General features: G+C 40.9%; 1 protein-coding gene across 1 annotated transcript in view; it reads left to right on the forward strand.

Moving 5' to 3' along the window:
* The window catches only part of USP13 (ubiquitin specific peptidase 13), a 47207-nt gene that overhangs the window by 28552 nt on the left and 2059 nt on the right, over nucleotides 1–16596 (forward strand). Inside the window, exons 8-20 of the mRNA XM_039713456.1 lie at nucleotides 1062–1249; nucleotides 2718–2789; nucleotides 3052–3145; nucleotides 6182–6307; nucleotides 8168–8321; nucleotides 9681–9855; nucleotides 10239–10327; nucleotides 10684–10806; nucleotides 12245–12271; nucleotides 12982–13125; nucleotides 14101–14267; nucleotides 14763–14925; nucleotides 16487–16571. Of these exons, the coding sequence (XP_039569390.1) occupies nucleotides 1062–1249; nucleotides 2718–2789; nucleotides 3052–3145; nucleotides 6182–6307; nucleotides 8168–8321; nucleotides 9681–9855; nucleotides 10239–10327; nucleotides 10684–10806; nucleotides 12245–12271; nucleotides 12982–13125; nucleotides 14101–14267; nucleotides 14763–14925; nucleotides 16487–16571 (1607 nt within the window). The remainder of the gene's footprint in view (nucleotides 1–1061; nucleotides 1250–2717; nucleotides 2790–3051; nucleotides 3146–6181; nucleotides 6308–8167; nucleotides 8322–9680; nucleotides 9856–10238; nucleotides 10328–10683; nucleotides 10807–12244; nucleotides 12272–12981; nucleotides 13126–14100; nucleotides 14268–14762; nucleotides 14926–16486; nucleotides 16572–16596) is intronic.

Genomic DNA, 16596 nt, shown 5'->3' on the forward strand with positions numbered 1-16596 from the left:
GAAAAAGGATTCTCTGTGTGTGTCTGTATTAGTAAATAAGTACTTTTACTAACTTGTGTCTTAGTGGATGTTGATTGCAGTTCTCTTTAAATGTTGTAGGAAATCAGAATAGGATATGCTTATAAAGGCAGGTGTGGTTTTTGTGGTTGTGTTGGTTTTTTTGTTTGGTTTGGTTTGTTGTATTTGGTTTTATTTTTTTAACACAAGCATATAACCTAGTGTCATTACCTGGAGAACATGAAAATTTAAAAAGGAACAAACCTGCTACTGATTAAGTGTATTTAATTGTCCAAGTGATGAGAAAGTGATATTAATTGAAATGATAGAGAAGTGTTAAACTCTGTTTTCAAAAGTCTTCATGATACTAATAATGTTTTTAATATACTAATGTGCTTGCCAGGATCACGAATACAAAGTTTCTTTTATCCAAATCATTCTGAAAAATCTGCTTTACTCAGGAGCCTTGAAAACCGAATCTTAGCTGTTGCAAAGGTTTCACCTTTGGTCTTTGGTCTGAGAATTCTTTGAGAAGTGACAGAGCAGTGCCAGCAGTAAATGACACTATGGTGACCTGCACCTACAGGCTGAAGGCTGAGTGTAAAGGGGAGAAACTTCAGTGTCACAAATTATTGGCTTTTACCATTTGAAAGAAGGGAAGAGTTCTTGGATCTGCAGCTTTTCATGTGGTTTGTTTGTTACGAGCAGCTTCTACAGCAGCAGCTATTCCTGACCATTACAAATGGAACAGGAAACCTGAAAAAATGCAGTGTTTGATGCTGAGGCTTGAGGTCACAGGCCTGAGAGAAGTGAAGCTCCCAGCTGGGACTGAGGTCACAAGTGGGAGCACTCAGTGCCAGTGGCTGTGCTAAAGAGCTAAGGGTGCACTGAAGGAACAAACTGCTGGCTTTCTGACCCTCATCTTCCCCTTCATGCAGGATTTACCTCCCTTTGCCCATTGATTTGGCTCTTCATTTCTTGGAGTATAGCTCACAAAGTTGGTGGCAGCAGCATAATTATGGCAGAAGTTAAAGAGACTAAGATGAAAATCTTGTTGCTTTCAGACAGAGAATGGGCTAAGAGATAATGACATAAAGCCAAGAGTCTCAGAATGGGAAGTGATTCAGGAAGCTGGTGTGAAACTCAAGCCCATGTATGGCCCAGGATACACTGGCATGAAGAACCTGGGGAATAGCTGCTACCTCAATGCTGTCATGCAAGCCATTTTCAGCATCCCAGAGTTCCAGCGGGCGTAAGTAGCTCCAAACTGCTTCTTGTCACTAGCTGCTGCATTCATCAATTCGGTTTTTTTCTGAGAAAAATGGTGATTTAATTTTTGTCTTGCCTGCAAACAGCTCTCTTTCAGTCAGTTCAGTGGCTGCTTGAAGGATTTAGTGATTGTTTTGGTCTGTTCTGGAAAAGGCTGGAACACAAAACCCAATCTGCCTTTGAAAGAAAAACAAACTGTCTCAACTTCAGTGGTGGGAAATCATTTGCCACCTTGGAAATTTGATGTCTCAGTCTCTGTTTTGTATATACAGATGCACATATCTGTGCTTACCTGGGTATCATCATTATCATATTAGGGGGTTTGTACTGCCTGTGCCAGGAATCATTCTGTGTGATATGTGTCAAAAACTGGCACAAACATGTTGATATTGATCCATTCTACTGGAAAACACTGCACCTGCTGCATGCAGGTCTGGCTAAGGGGGGAAGCCATCAGAGGCACATTTTAATTAAAATTAAAAAAATAATAATGACAAGAATAGTGTATTCTTCCACTGAACAATTAAAAGAGTAAAAGGACAAAAATACAACAGAAAAATATTAAATACTCCCGACTGTTCAAAACTGAACATGTCACTCCATGAGAGAAGCCTTTTTATAAAGGACAGTCCATGGTCTGAAATAAAATTCAGAGTGCCCTTTCCTTCTAAAGCAGCACTAGTGTATGTGCTGGAAGTGAAGCTTTCAGATTTTGGAAAACCTCACAGGTTTTCATGTTAGAAATTACCTTCTGGAGAAGAAGAAGGAGAAAACTTGTTTTTATTTTCTTTGTTAGCCATATGGAGTACAGTCTGTAGATTCATTAAATGCCAGCTTTTCTACCTCCACTGTTGAAAAATATCAAAATGGACTTTATTAAGGAAGATCGTTTTCCACAGCATGGTCCTGGGAGTTACCTGGAGGACTTAGTGTCATCAGAATAGGGGAGATTTTTGATGAGAGGAGGACCAGCACCATGGCCATACCTACCCGGCCTGGATTTTCCTGTGCTCAAGGGCAGCCAATGCTCAGAAAGTGCTGCTGAATATTTCACTTTCCAACAAGCTGGCTAGAGCAATGTTTCCCTCAGTGTTATCAGAATTGCTTCTCTTGTGAAACTCAATAGAAATGTTCTTTTTACATATTTTTGTCCTGATACAAATTTGAATTTACTTGGTTACATTGGTTGGGAGCAAATGGTACACTGGGTCTTAGCTCTGTGGTTTTGACCAACACCATCCTGCAGCATTTGCAAGATTAAGGAATGGAATGTAAATTCCAGATAAACAACACAGCCATATTCTTTATAGCTAGAAGCTTCCAAGTAAAACCTCAATGTCCATTTCTAAATTTTTTACCATTATTTTTGCATGACAGAAGCACTCATTGGGGATAGATTGAATCATTAAGCTGCAATATTTGAATGTTTCTGCTTTGTTCTTGCTGCCCAGGTATGTGGGAAACCTTCCACGAATATTTGACTACTCCCCTCTTGATCCAACACAAGATTTCAATACTCAGATGTAAGTGAGATTTCTCAGTTATTTACTTGGTCAGGTTAAATAGAATAGAAATTATTTAATGGCAGAGCAAAAGAACACCTTTTCAGGAGCTCAGAAGTGAGATGTGGCACAGGGAGATTGAGATTTGACCACTTAGTTCCAGTGATGGTAGTGATGTTCATCAAGGAGTCAAAAGCAGTAAACTGAATTTTTTTTGCTTGAAGTAAATATTTTCTGGTTTTCTCACATGTTTGTTTCCACTCCTCCACTTTATTCCTTACAGGGCTAAACTGGGACATGGCCTCCTTTCAGGCCAATACTCTAAGCCACCCATGAAATCTGAGCTCATTGAGCAGGTGATGAAAGAAGAACACAAGGTATTTGCCTGAGTTTGTACAGCCACTGGTAACTAGGTAAAAGTGATATCCTGAGAAAAGGGAACAGGTGCTGGGCATTGAGGAACTCGTGTGGGTCCAGCATGGATGGGATGCTTAGCAAGGTGGAATGTGGAGATTACTAAGTCAGGGATAAATTAGTCAGGCACTATTTGTGCAGTGCATCAAAGCAAGCACTGGTTCTGCTGATAAAGTGCTCTGCTGCTCCAGCGATGAGTGCAAATGTTCACACAACTTGCAACCAATGTTTATCTTCTCTGAGGAACAACAACAACAACAATGTTATTGTTGTTCCAGAGCCTGGAAGCAAACTTCTAAACCCTATTTAAATTACTGAAAGAATGAAGAGGTAAAGAATTGTATCTGACAATACTCCACTTGATTTCAGGAGAAGGTAATACAGGATTAGGTGGTGCTGGAGGCTTTGGAGATGGAGGGGCCATGCAGAGCCACAGGAGTAATGCATGCTTCTGCCACAGAGGGATGATGGTGGTTGCCACAGAAACAGATATTTTTCTGTACCTTAATCTATCAATTATTGACATGGGAATTTCTCATGAAATCAGAATGCCAATAAAATTTTGGACAGACAGAGCATCTGGTGCAGTGTAGTTTGCACAACCTGGAAGTTGTATGTCTCCCAGGTAATTGCTTTGTACAGTGGCAGTTCATTGTTTTGGAACAGCAAAAGAATGCTGCTTGTTCCCATTAAATAAAGTTCAAGGTTAATCAACCCTGGGGCGAAGGAATAGTGGGACAGATTTCAGCAAACTCCATACATTGAGTTATGGGTACTGACTGACCTGCTTTCCTGAACAGGAATGTGACTGGAAAATACTGTGCTGGGAGTTCAGGGATCTGAATCCTTGGAATAAAGCTGCATCTCCATGTTTAGCTCAGCAGCCACTATTAGATGAGATATTGAGAACTCTTTAATGACAGATGGGATAAAACTCTGTCAGGTTGTAGTAGGCATCTACTGACATTTAACAGTACTTGTGTTCATTAGTTCAGTTTAATGAAGCTGAAGTTACATGCATGAAGCATCCTTATCAATACATTCAGAGCATTTATTAGGAATCGAAACAGCTTTTGCAGTTTTTTTGCTTATTGTATTGATGATTTATTTACAGAAAAAGTCAGATATAGATATTTTTCTCTATTCCTTCACTCTTGGAATACAAACCTATGGTTTTTTTCATGTTAAGGATGCTACTTTTTCTTTTGTTTGCTTAGCATTTTTGGCCTTAAATGTTTTTAAGTGCTTCTGCTTTGTGTCTATAATATCAATTATTCATTTACCTTTTATTCCTTTACTTTTTTTTCTCTTCTACATGCAAAGAAGTTCTCAATCTTTCTGAGCCTTTGGAATTCATCCAAAGTTTTGGGGAGTTGTTGCCTGTAAAAGCATTCATATGAGATCTGCAGTGGTCCAGCACAATCTATGTTTAGCTAAACTGTTTTGCAATTGTTGATGGGGAAAATATGCCAGGTATTCAGTAAATATTCGTGGTACTGTGGAGCTGAAATTTTTCACCACAGAAGTTTAGCCTGGAAAGGACAGCATTTTCCTTGGACCCACTTTTAAAATTAAGAGGATTACAAAGAGGCTGAATGCCTAAAGAGTCATCAGCCAGGGCTTGATTTTCTGCTTCGAGTTTTAACATTTCTTCTGGGTTTGGGGTTTTTTTTTTCTCCCCCTTTTATTGTCCTTGAGGTGAGATTGCAAGATTCAATCCTTTTTATGCAGTCTGTCACACAGGGCATGCTCCTCTTCCTGCTGAAGTGGCTGGGTACAAAGTGTATAGGTGGAAACAAGGCTTGATTCCAAACTCACTGCATTTTACAGCATTATACAGCAGTGTGCCACATCCCTGCTTCTGGCATAGGAAGAAGCCTGGGATGCTGCAATGGGAGCTGCTTTATGCACTTCTCTCCCCAGTCCTAGTTTTGATGAAAAGCAGTTGGAGGACACTGAAGCAATGCATAACCCAGGATGCAGAAATCCCCAGAACATCTCTCTGTCCAAGCAATACAGAATCTCTGTCTCTTGATGAGAGCCTTTAAGGATCATCTTGGCCTGATGTGGTTGGTAGTGCACTGCCAAAAATTGAAAAAAGCATTTAAAAATGAGAATCTGCTTCTGATTTCAGTGGGTCTAGGAATACTGCACCCTGGTAAAGCAAAGAAAAAAAATTCTCTTCCAATATTTTATATAGCTTCCATTTCATGCTGCTTTTGCTATTTTTATATTCCTATGACAGTGCAAATGTAGTAAGGAATGAAATTGGCTGAGTTTTTAACAGCCATTCAAAAATGTTATTTGAAAGGCATAACAGCCAGTGTTGTCTTGAGGATCTGGAATGGTTGGAGAGGTTCTTAAAGTGGTACAAAGGATTAGAAAGTCAAAACCAGGACTGTCTTGGAAGCCAGAGATTTTCTAATTTAGGGCAGTTTGCTCCTGATGTAACTGAATGGCCAAAGGCAGTAAGTTATGGTTTTTCAACATGACCAACACCTGCAAATTGCAAATCCATGTCTGCTCTTAACAACTCACCTGGGAATGCATGCTGCACACATTAGATGTTCTCTGCTTGGTTCTGCACAGCTCTCTGGAAAGGTTTTGTCCTGAGGAAAGCTGCCAGCTGATACACAGTGCTCTGGCACAGGGTTCTGAAAGCAATATCAAATGTTATATAACAATGTAGGCTTTCAGCCTTGCTGAAAACTACTAACCTTTAAAAACCTCCAGTAAGCTCTCTAAAATGCCAATTGCCAAAGGACAGGTAAAGTGAGTTTTGCAGGAACTAAGCCATAAAACATACTCTAAATCCCCCCAGCTCTTGTTTCAGGACCCTTCCCATTTTTATTAAAATGGAAAAATAGGTGAAATGGAAGCTATCATTCCTCCAGTGCCAGAAATGGGCCATAGATAGATTTAGTGGAGTAACTTTGAGATATTTGGTTCATGATTGAATAAAAATCCCTTTTTAAATGGTTTTTCTCTCTTTCATTTAGCCTCAACACAATGGAATATCTCCTCGAATGTTCAAAGCTTTTATAAGTAAAGGCCACCCAGAATTTTCCTCTAATAGACAACAAGATGCACAGGAATTTTTCCTACATCTTATAAATCTAGTAGAGGTGAGAAAACTTGAATTGCTGCTTCTTTTTCTGGTTATATCAGACAATGAAGGCAAAACTGTTACATGAGTGGCTCATATTTTGGTTATATTATTTTTAGCCTTAGATATGTAGGAGGTGGGACTGATTACAATGTATTTTGTTTTAGAAACATTTGCTTCCTTAATGCTTCCTCTTCTTTACTTCAGACTCTTGTATGACCATGAACAGGGCCAGTAGTGCTGCTAACAAATATAAAGAGGTCAAGCTTCACTGTACAGGCTATAAGATTCAAAAACATACGTGACCTTTTAAATTGCTGTTCCTGTTTACCATATTGAAGTGTGCCATGGAATATCAATGAATTGGGTATTATGATTATTATTGTTATTGTTCCAAATTCATATAATTGTTGGGAGCAAATTAATTACCCTGTCCAGCTGTTTTACAAATTCCAGCTGTATGTTATTGAATCATGGGAGGAAGGATTCCCCTGCTGAAAGCAGAGTGGCTGTTTGTCAGTGGAATATTTCTGTATAAAGCTTTAGTTCCACCAAGCTCCAGCTCAGTGCTGTGTGTAAAGGAATCATACTGTGAATTTTAATGCTGTCTTTCTGAAAAGGAATTTACAAATACATGCAGTTTTGATGTAAAGCATTTCTTGTCTACCCTTCCTCCCTCGTTTTCCCATTTTCCCCAAGAATCAAGGCTATTTATTCATGTGTTCAGTCTCTGGATGAAGTTACTCACATTTGTATGCATAATGTTCCACATCCCTAAATGCATGTACTGATTATAGGGTGGTTAGAAGAGACTTTTCTGTTTCTTGCCTGATAACAGGCATTAACATGAACCACAAAGAGGAGGTATATTATTTGCATGACATTCCCATCTGGATAATGAACTACAAGTTGCTTGTTCTGTTTCAGTGCATATTCAGAGTGGTAGGAGCAATTCTAATTGCTGAGAGGATGCTCCCCCGTTATTTATCTGAGCTTCCTGTCTTTACTGTAACTTGCCACCTTCCTACCTTCTGTTCACCTTGACTCAGTCAGGATCTTGTATGTTCTTAGGAACATGCCCTGCAATTTCTGTGTGTAGAAAGATGCTTCTGTGAGTGCAGAAATCGTGGATTGTGTTGGTTTTCTCTGTAGGGGCCAGAGCTCTGTACACAATCCAGTGTGAGCTGAGCTGCCTGATCAGTGTCTTTGTGCTTGCCTTAAAACAACCAGCAGCCTTTGGGTTTTCTAGTAATTTTAGTGATCACCACATGTAGATTCTTTTGCTTCTTTTCTCTGCTAAGATTGGGATTAAATCATGAGATGGTATTTCTTGTCTGGACTCAGATGTTTATTAATTCTTACCTATATTGTAGTCTTGCAAGTTGTGAGTTTTACAGTACGTCTCTCTAACAAGGTAAAAATGAAGTTGTATCTTTTTCTCTCCAAAGCTTTTTAAGGATAAGCTGTCTAATTAAGAAATTATACCTAAATTATTACTACTTTTAAGCTAACAACTGACTACTCGTGCTCCACAATGTGGACTTTCTTATCTAATTACACAATACTACTTAAACCTGTGGAGAAGAAGGTGAAGAAGAAGGTAAAGAAGAAGGACTAGCTTCTGCTTTAAAACTTCCATTTTGCTTTATATATATTACTACATTCCAGAACCTTAAACTCTAGGTTTTCAGCTTTGTGATATTACACTCTTCTGTCCAAACCACACGCTCATCATCTCAGTTCTATCATTCAATTTTGGAAGCTTTCTCTATGGCTTTGGGTCAAATGCAGTGTTCTCTTGGGGGTCAGTGTCTGTCAGCTCAGAAAGTCTGAAATTCTCAGCAGCCCCAGAAGTGATGTGGTGTGCTGCTCCTTTCAGAGGAACCCCGTGGGTTCGGAGAACCCCAGCGATGTGTTCCGGTTCCTGGTGGAGGAGCGCACGCAGTGCTGCCAGTCCCGGAAGGTGCGCTACACAGAGAGGGTGGACTACATCATGCAGCTCCCTGTGGCCATGGAGGCAGCAACCAACAAAGGTAAAGGGGCACACTGCTCTGCTTGATCCAAGGATGTGCCATACTGTGCCCAGAGAATCCCCACCAGTGCTGAATCTCCTTCATCCTGGACAGTGAAGCAGTTTGTGAAAGCATCTTCATTATGAAAATGAACTGAACATACCAGCTAATTAATATCTTTTAAAAACACACACTCACAAAGAAAACCAACACCAAAACCCCAAATCTGCTTCCTGTTTTTAGCAGCATTTTATAATATCTAATATGGTAACAGAGAATAGGAGCATAAGGACCAAAACCAAAAACCCAAATCTGCTTCCTGTTCTTCAGCAGTATTTTATAAGATCTAATATGGTAACAGAGAATAGGAGCATAAGGTAGTTTGTAATCTATAAATCTAAAATACACAATTTGGGTGTTCTGGGCTTTAGGGGAGGAGAGAAGTAGGATGAAGTGTTGGATGTTGATTTAATAAGCAGGAGTGTTTTTTCTCCTGCCTGTGAAAAGCACCCTTGTTTTTAAAGGAGAAAATGGCCAAGGAGGCTTGAACACTTGAGAGGAGGAGGAAGGCACTGCAAGTTGTGGCTGCATCTGCTGTCAGTGGTGAAGAGCCTTGCAGAATAAGATAATGAATGTATGCTTGAGGTAGAAGTAAAGGGGGCATCACAGGAACATGAAGAGAGATGTGCCTCTGATTTCCTGCATAATCTGAACATTTAAAATATCGTAAAACCAGGATCTGTTTTGATTGTTTGATGAGATCCTATGAAATACCAAAAGGCAGAGAATTCTACCTACATTTTACCTAGCCTACAACTCCTTGCACTGGACATGAAGTTTAGGAGAACTTTTCATTCTTTGTTCATCAGTTTCAGTGGTGACTCTGTTGCTTATAAAAGAACATGTTATTTCCAGGTAATGACTCAGGAGACAGATTAGTTTGTGGATTTACCATATGGCACTGCTCAGTTTACCAGCGTCAAGACTTTTTCTAGATCATACATAACCCTGGCCTGTCTAAAAAGTCAGATGACACAGATACACAACAATAACTTTCCAACTCAGATTGAGCTCTGATAAAGTGGGTGTGTGGCATTGCTGTTCACACAGGATTTTGGCTGTCATGGCAAAGTTTTCATTGCCTGTGTCCTGGTATTTCCAATTCTGTGTTTTCACATGAACAGAAACCTTAGAGATGTGCCTGTAAGCGTAGTTCCTGGCACCAGTGCAGACAAAAAGACGTGATGTCTAGTTAAAAGTATGTAAAACTTTTATTGCTAAGTAGGTTTTTGCATTTCTAATATTTGCAGAAATAAGCCTGATGAGGAACACATAACCATGTCAATGTTCATTAGCTCTAGTGTTGTGTGTATTTCTCAGATGAATTAATTGCGTATGAACTGAAGAGGCGAGAAGCAGAAGCTGCAAGGAGACCTCTGCCAGAGCTGGTCCGTGCCAAGATCCCATTTAGTGCTTGTCTGCAGGCCTTTTCTGAACCAAGCAATGTAGAGGATTTCTGGAGCAGTGCTCTTCAAGCAAAATCTGCAGGAGTTAAGTAAGTGTGTGTCTGGCTGCCTGTTAAAAACTCTGCTCTGTGCTTGGACTGCTTGGTTCAAGATGTGGTGCAGAGAGAAACACACAAATGCACAGTGAGCTCTGGCATCGCATTAGTGTTGAGGCTCATCAGTGTGATGTTCAGATCAACCCTTGCAAGACTTGTAATGATGAACTGAGCAGGAAATTACTTGTTCTCAATGGTCAGACTCCAAGAAGTGATGCAGTCTGGTTGTTGAGAGCATGAACTTTAAGTGCTTGTAGGGTTGGATCCTTTGTATCAAACAGCAATGGCTCATCTCAGTGTGCATGAGGTACTGGGATCTGTGCTGCTGGGGATTCTGTTGCCTGATTTCAATGAATTGTGTTTCTTGTCCTTCCCAGAACTTCCCGTTTTGCTTCCTTTCCTGAGTACTTAGTGGTGCAGATAAAGAAATTCACCTTTGGCCTTGACTGGATACCCAAAAAGCTTGGTATGTGCTTGTTTTATTTACCTTTCTCTCCCAGGTAATTAATAACATGTGCACACTATAGTGAGGACCTGACTCAAGTCTTAAGTTTATACTGTGAAGATCCTAATTGAATCTTTTTCCCTTTTACAACAAATTTAACCAATCCATCAGGTCTGTGGAGTTAAAACACAGTTTCATGTAATCTGAGCTATTTAAATTGTGCTTTGGCATTCCAAATTTCTCAGAGCTTTTTCAGAAAAAGAAATCTGGCTACTGCTGTAGCTTGAGTACCAGAGTTCCCTCTCTGAAGTGATAGGTTGCACCATAAGGATGTTTTGCTGGCTGCAGAAGCTTAGCCCATTTCTCTGCTCTTGCAGATGTTTCCATTGACATGCCAGATTTCCTGGATATCAGTCACCTTCGGGCCAGGGGGCTCCAGCCAGGAGAAGAGGAGCTCCCAGACATTGCTCCTCCCATTGTCATTCCTGATGACCCAAAAGGTATTTACTGACTTATTCTCCCCTGTATTCCCCTTTCCTTCTAGCACACAGAGATTCTCTTTAATCTTCACCATTTGTAACTATGGACAAAAAATTACGAATTACAAATTTGTAGTTACAAATTACTTCTGTAACTGAAGACTGTTACAACAGCCCACAACCTTTTTTTCCTCCATACTGGACAACCCTAGGTCTTCCAGATTTTCTGTTTTGGGGATTTATTATAGACTCTGAGCTTTTTGGGTTGGAAGGGGTCTTAAAGATCATCTAGTTGCAACCCCCATGCCATGGGTAGGGGCTCCTTTCCCTAGAAGGTTTGATAATTGATGTTGCTGTCCTTGACTCTCTTCAGAGAACCTTCAGTTCATGCCCATGACTCCCTTGGAGTAAAGTCACTGTGCACTTCCCAGGTCCAGCACAGTACAAAAATAATTAATACACAAAGAGCTACAGTTTAAGAGAACAGCTTTCCAGGCATAGGCTAAGACTCTAAATTTTATTTATTTTAAAAATACAAGAATTGTTAGGCCCTAGCAGCTGTGCCTGCCTGCACAATCCTCTTCTCTGGATGTATATGGGCTGCCATTAAAAAAGCTCTGTCTCAAGGAGAAGATGGCAAACAGCTGACTATAATGCTTGTGGAGAAGAAAGAAAGAGGAGTGATTAAAACACTATGCTGTTTTCTTTTTTTTTTCATAAATACTCTTTCTTTTATGCTGAAGTTCAGAAACAAGAATATTAAATATCCTCCTTCTTTATTCCCTGGGTTTCCCTGGAGAAGAAAATGGTTTATAGCAAGTAAAATCATGTTTTTATGGTGTGACCTTAGACCCAGGTGGCTACACTTTCCCCCAGATGAGTGAAGTTTGAGTGCCTCAGTAATGAATACAAAGCCAGTAATGCAGTTGCTCTCATGACATGAGTGCCCCCATTTGTTTGCATATTTATAATAATGGTGGCAGAATACCATGCTGTATGTATGTGAAAGAAAGCTAGTACCTGAAATTGTGTGCAAAGCAAGGACATGACAAACATCATTTCTCTAAAGGTTTTAATTCTATCCCTTGTCTATGTAAGTTCCTCACAAAGGCCTGTACCTTCTTACCCTCGTGCTGAATGGACTGACCTAGTTTTAGTGTAAAGGCATGGGTGGTGGTACTTTATTTTTAAGATTCTTGCTTAGGTCAGCCATCAGCTTTATTTCCTAGTGGTTTATGGTATCAGTGACACTTCACTCTGAACTGAGTTAGGGAGAACCATTACTGAGCAGAAATATCCCTGCTCTAATTCATGGCAAAAACATCAGGGAAGTAAGGATGAAACTGCCCTATCTCCATGAGGTCAAATATTTCTATGAGTTTAAAAATATGGAATTGTTTTACGCATATGGATCTACTTAGCCTTTTCCCTGTTTTTTTTTTCCATTGTTAATTTTCAGATCACATGACGAACAATTTCGTGGAGTGTACGTATCTCATTTTTCTACTGCTTAAAAAATTGTTATGCTTTTGCTCAGCTGATGGCTTCTCTCTCCTCTGAGAGATGCATGAAGCCTTGACCTGCATGCTTCCAAATAAAAGCTGATTTCTGTGCTTGTTGAGTGTTTACTTCCATGTGTGCAGGACTCTCTTTGAGGTCAGTATAGCCAGAATATGAGCTGCTCCTCTGCCTGCTGCCCCTCAAGAGGATCTTGCAGTCCTGGGCGTCACAGCCACTTGATCCTGGCTCCCTCTGTACTCTGATTTCACATAAAGCTGTCTGACCCTGTCATCCAGAGGCTGCCAGATCTGGCAGCTGTTATTTCTCTAACCTGCAAGATCCTGCCTTTGAGAGGGGCTTGGTTTTGGCTGCCGTCTCTAGCTGAGCTCAGCTCTGACTTCCTCACCCCTTAAAATCCAGTGCTGAGGTATTTAAAAAAAAATAAAGTTCTGTAGGAATTCCTCAAGATTTAATGATCTACGTGGCGATCTGTGTCCCTACTGAGACAAAAGATTATCAGTAAGTCCATAACTACTACTGTAATGCCTTGTACAAGGCTGTTTTCTGATGGCTGTGGGTTTACTGAAGTACTAAACCAAATCCAAGCAATATGTACTGTAATATATGGCACCATGAGTAACAATAAGAAATATTATGAAATGAGACTTTTATATTTTAGAAGGTCCTTTCTTGCAGCCCTAGATATTGATGAGTCTTCAGTGATGCAGCTGGCAGAGATGGGCTTTCCTCTGGAAGCATGTCGGAAGGCTGTGTACTATACAGGCAACCTGGGTGCTGAAGTTGCTTTCAACTGGATCATTGCACACATGGAAGAACCAGGTCAGTGACTGGAGGGTGTAAGTTAAACTCAGCTCCTGGTTGTGGATTTTGGCAGTCAGTAGAAATTTTATAATGTGTGACAGAGAAACAACGACCCCCCCCTTCCCCACCTGGGAAACCTGGAGGTGTGAGTGAATTTTCCTAAGCTGCTCCTGGGATGTGCAGATCTTGACCATTATGTGGTGTCCTCTGCCTAGAAGAAGACAACAAACTAAGCTACACCAGAAGTCCTGTCCTCACCACTGGTGTGGGCCAGCTCTGTTTCCACCCTTTGGCTAGGTCCGTGCTGCTAAGGGGGAAGCTGACTTGTGACCAAGTGTAAGTACAAAGAATCCTGTGGTCTGGATGCTTTCCTTCCATATCAGCCTTCTCTAGCTCAGGCTGGAGCATTCATGCCATATTTGGGCTGTCTAGTGGTGGACAGGGCTGCTAGATGTTCTCCACTTCTTGTGTTTCATCTGTGCAAAGTTTGGACTCATGATTCAGCACTGAGTGCACCTGAGTACTCCCTTGCCAGGAAACCCCAGATTTGGTTGAGTTCACGCTTCACCATGAGCTTTTGTGTTGCTTGTGTAAATGGGGAGTGAGTTTCACTTGGGCTTAGCAGACATTTTCAGATATGGAATCAGTTCATTTTACATCTGTGCACTGGGTTGTCTATTATCCTGATGCCATCATTGCTTCCATACCAATCTTTGCTGCTTTCCTGCAGTTGTTTCACTTCTGCAATGTGCTGAGTTATTCCAGTCTGCTCAGTATGAGCACATGCACCTAGATAATTTGTAAAGTGCACATTCATTTTGTTGTTTTTAAGGCTTTCCACACATCTAAGTCTGAATTTAGATGCCAGTGAAATGAACTTACATTGATTTCAGGACTGCTTTTGAGGTCCTGTGTGTTGTTCATTTGTGTTTGTTGTTGACTTTCAGTTAAGTGAGGCAAAAGAAGGAACTGATGAATGTTTGTTTGTTCCAGACTTCGCTGAGCCATTGGTCATACCTGCATTTGGAGAAGTTGCTTCCAGTGGGGCAGCTGCTTTAGGAGCTGTAGGGTTAGATAACCAGCCTCCTGAAGAGATGGTTGCAATTATCATTTCCATGGGATTCCAAAGGAATCTGGCAATTCAGGCACTGAAGGCAACAGTGAGTTCATGGGTTATTGGTAGCACTGGGGTTTTGTTTCGTGTTCTGTGCTTTGTGCTTGTGGATGCTCAGATGCCTTTGAAATGTGTGCAAAAATCCAGTTAGTGGATGGTGAGCCTGGAACTGTCCTGGCAAAGTGTGGGATACCTGTCTTCTCTGGAGTGGGGAAGGTGCTTTGTGTGTTTCACTTTCAGTGGTAAAGGAGGCAGTGAGGAAAACTTACCTGGTTTTATGATTTGTTGAAAAATAACCTGGATGCCTGTGTGTCTGAAAGATAAGAGCTTGGGGCAGTGGGTCTCAGTTGTGAGATTATTTCTTTTCCATATGTCAGACTTTTGCAGAGTGCTTGCTGAATACTGTTCTCCAGGGAGGCAGAGGTATCTTACAACATTTTAAGTGCTGTAAACAAGACCCTTACTCTGTTCAAAGGCTGATGAGTGGCAGTGTGATGTGAGAGAGTATTAAAGGCTGCTCTTTTGATTGTTTGACTGGCAGAACAACAACTTGGAGCGGGCACTGGAGTGGATCTTCAGCCACCCTGACCCTGAGGAAGAAAGTGACCCTGCTTTGGACACGATGGATATGGAGAACAATGCTAATGCCAATATCCTTGCAGAGACAGGGTCAGAGGGACCCAGGATCAAAGATGGACCTGGAAGTAAGTTCTGCTTCAGCTTACACCTGGCTGTCATTCTGTTGTGTCACACCCACCCTGTTCATAGAGCTCCTTTCTGTTTTGAAAGTAGTTGTTGTGGGTTCTTTGGTCACGATCCAGACAATTTACTTGCAGTCTTGTTTGTGGGGCTGATACAGCTCTGTGGGCCACTGAGTTCTCTGGGCTGTGTTTGCTCAGAAAACTCTCTGCTTGGACTCACTGAATAATCCAAGCCCTAAGTTTCTTGCTACCACAGCACACAAGTCTCTCCTGGCCTAGGTTTACCTTTTGTTCTGTTGCTATGAGATAAAAAGACAAAGAAAAGCTAGAATGTTTGAATCTTCAAAGGCTGAGCATCCTAAAGGCAACACTGTTGCTACAGACCACCTGAGTTTCTGTCCTCCTGTGTCAGCTGGGCAATTTGATAATCCCTTCAACCAACTTCCTTACTCACAATACCACAAGTACAGTTAGTGTCCTGCATGTTTTGTTTTCTTTTGGTTGAGATTCTCTGTCACACTGCTGCTAAATAAACCACAAGATGGGGCTAATGTACAGCAGGCAAAGTTGAGAAGAACCTCGTGGAGGTGTCACAGCACTGGAGTACAAAAGCTCAGTGGTGGTGCTAAGGATGTCACAAAGTTTTTTGAAGGGTCTTTAGTGATGAGTTCTAATAACTGTAATATGTTCTAAACTTCTACTTCTGATCTTGAATGTAAAGGTCTAGGAAAAAAAATTACCAGACAATTTGGTTTTTATGTCTGTGGTTGCTACTGTTATATAACATTATAAATATCAACCTTAAGTCTTTTGGAGACATGGGAAATATTGATCATTGCTAAGTTAAAAAAAAGCCCCAGACTTGGAATAATTATTTTTTGTGGTACTTAGCCTTTATAGACTGAGACCTTCAGTAAGTGCCTGAAATCCTGATAACAAACATGATTCTTTGAAATAGCTCCAGAAAGCCCTCTCCAGCAAAATCCAGGCCCATGTCCTTATGCAATATCCTGAAAAAAGGTGCCCTTTTGGTTTTAGTGGTAATTCAGGTGAATGGCATGAATGGGTGGGGATCAAGAACCAGTGCTGAGCTCTCCAGAGACTTTAAGCATAAAAATTGTTCTTATGTTAAAGGGAGAGCTTTCTTTCCTGTCCTCTCTTCTATGCTATGAAATAGAGACTTCTGTGTTTTTTGATTTGTAGGAAATCTGTGATCACATGTATAGACACAGCTAATTTGTGTGCAGAATGAACTCCCTGTTTGGCATTTTCTGTGGTGCTTTCTGTGAACTGGCAATGAATCTGCTGTTTTCACAGCCCTGCTGTATGTGCACAGGTCTCTGTGGGCTTGATTTGGATTGGTTTGATGTTTGACAGTGAATCTGAGCCACCAGTTAAGTTGGGAATATGCTGCAGTGTTAACAGAAACTAAGTTTGGGGATGCAAAGTCTGTTTTGGGAGTGCTTAGCTGCTTCTCCAGTACTAGAAAGAAGATTTCCCCTGGAGTCATATTGCAGTGGTAGCAGTGAAAGACTTAGGGTGCCATTTGTATTTCTTAAAACAGGATATGAGCTGTTTGGGTTCATCAGCCACATGGGAACATCCACAATGAGTGGCCACTACGTTTGTCACCTCAGAAAGGAAGGAAGGTGAGTGCAGCTGGGAGAGACACAT

This window comes from Passer montanus, unplaced genomic scaffold, assembly GCF_014805655.1.
Source record: "Passer montanus isolate IOZ18808 unplaced genomic scaffold, ASM1480565v1 scaffold29, whole genome shotgun sequence".
NCBI lineage: Eukaryota > Metazoa > Chordata > Aves > Passeriformes > Passeridae > Passer > Passer montanus.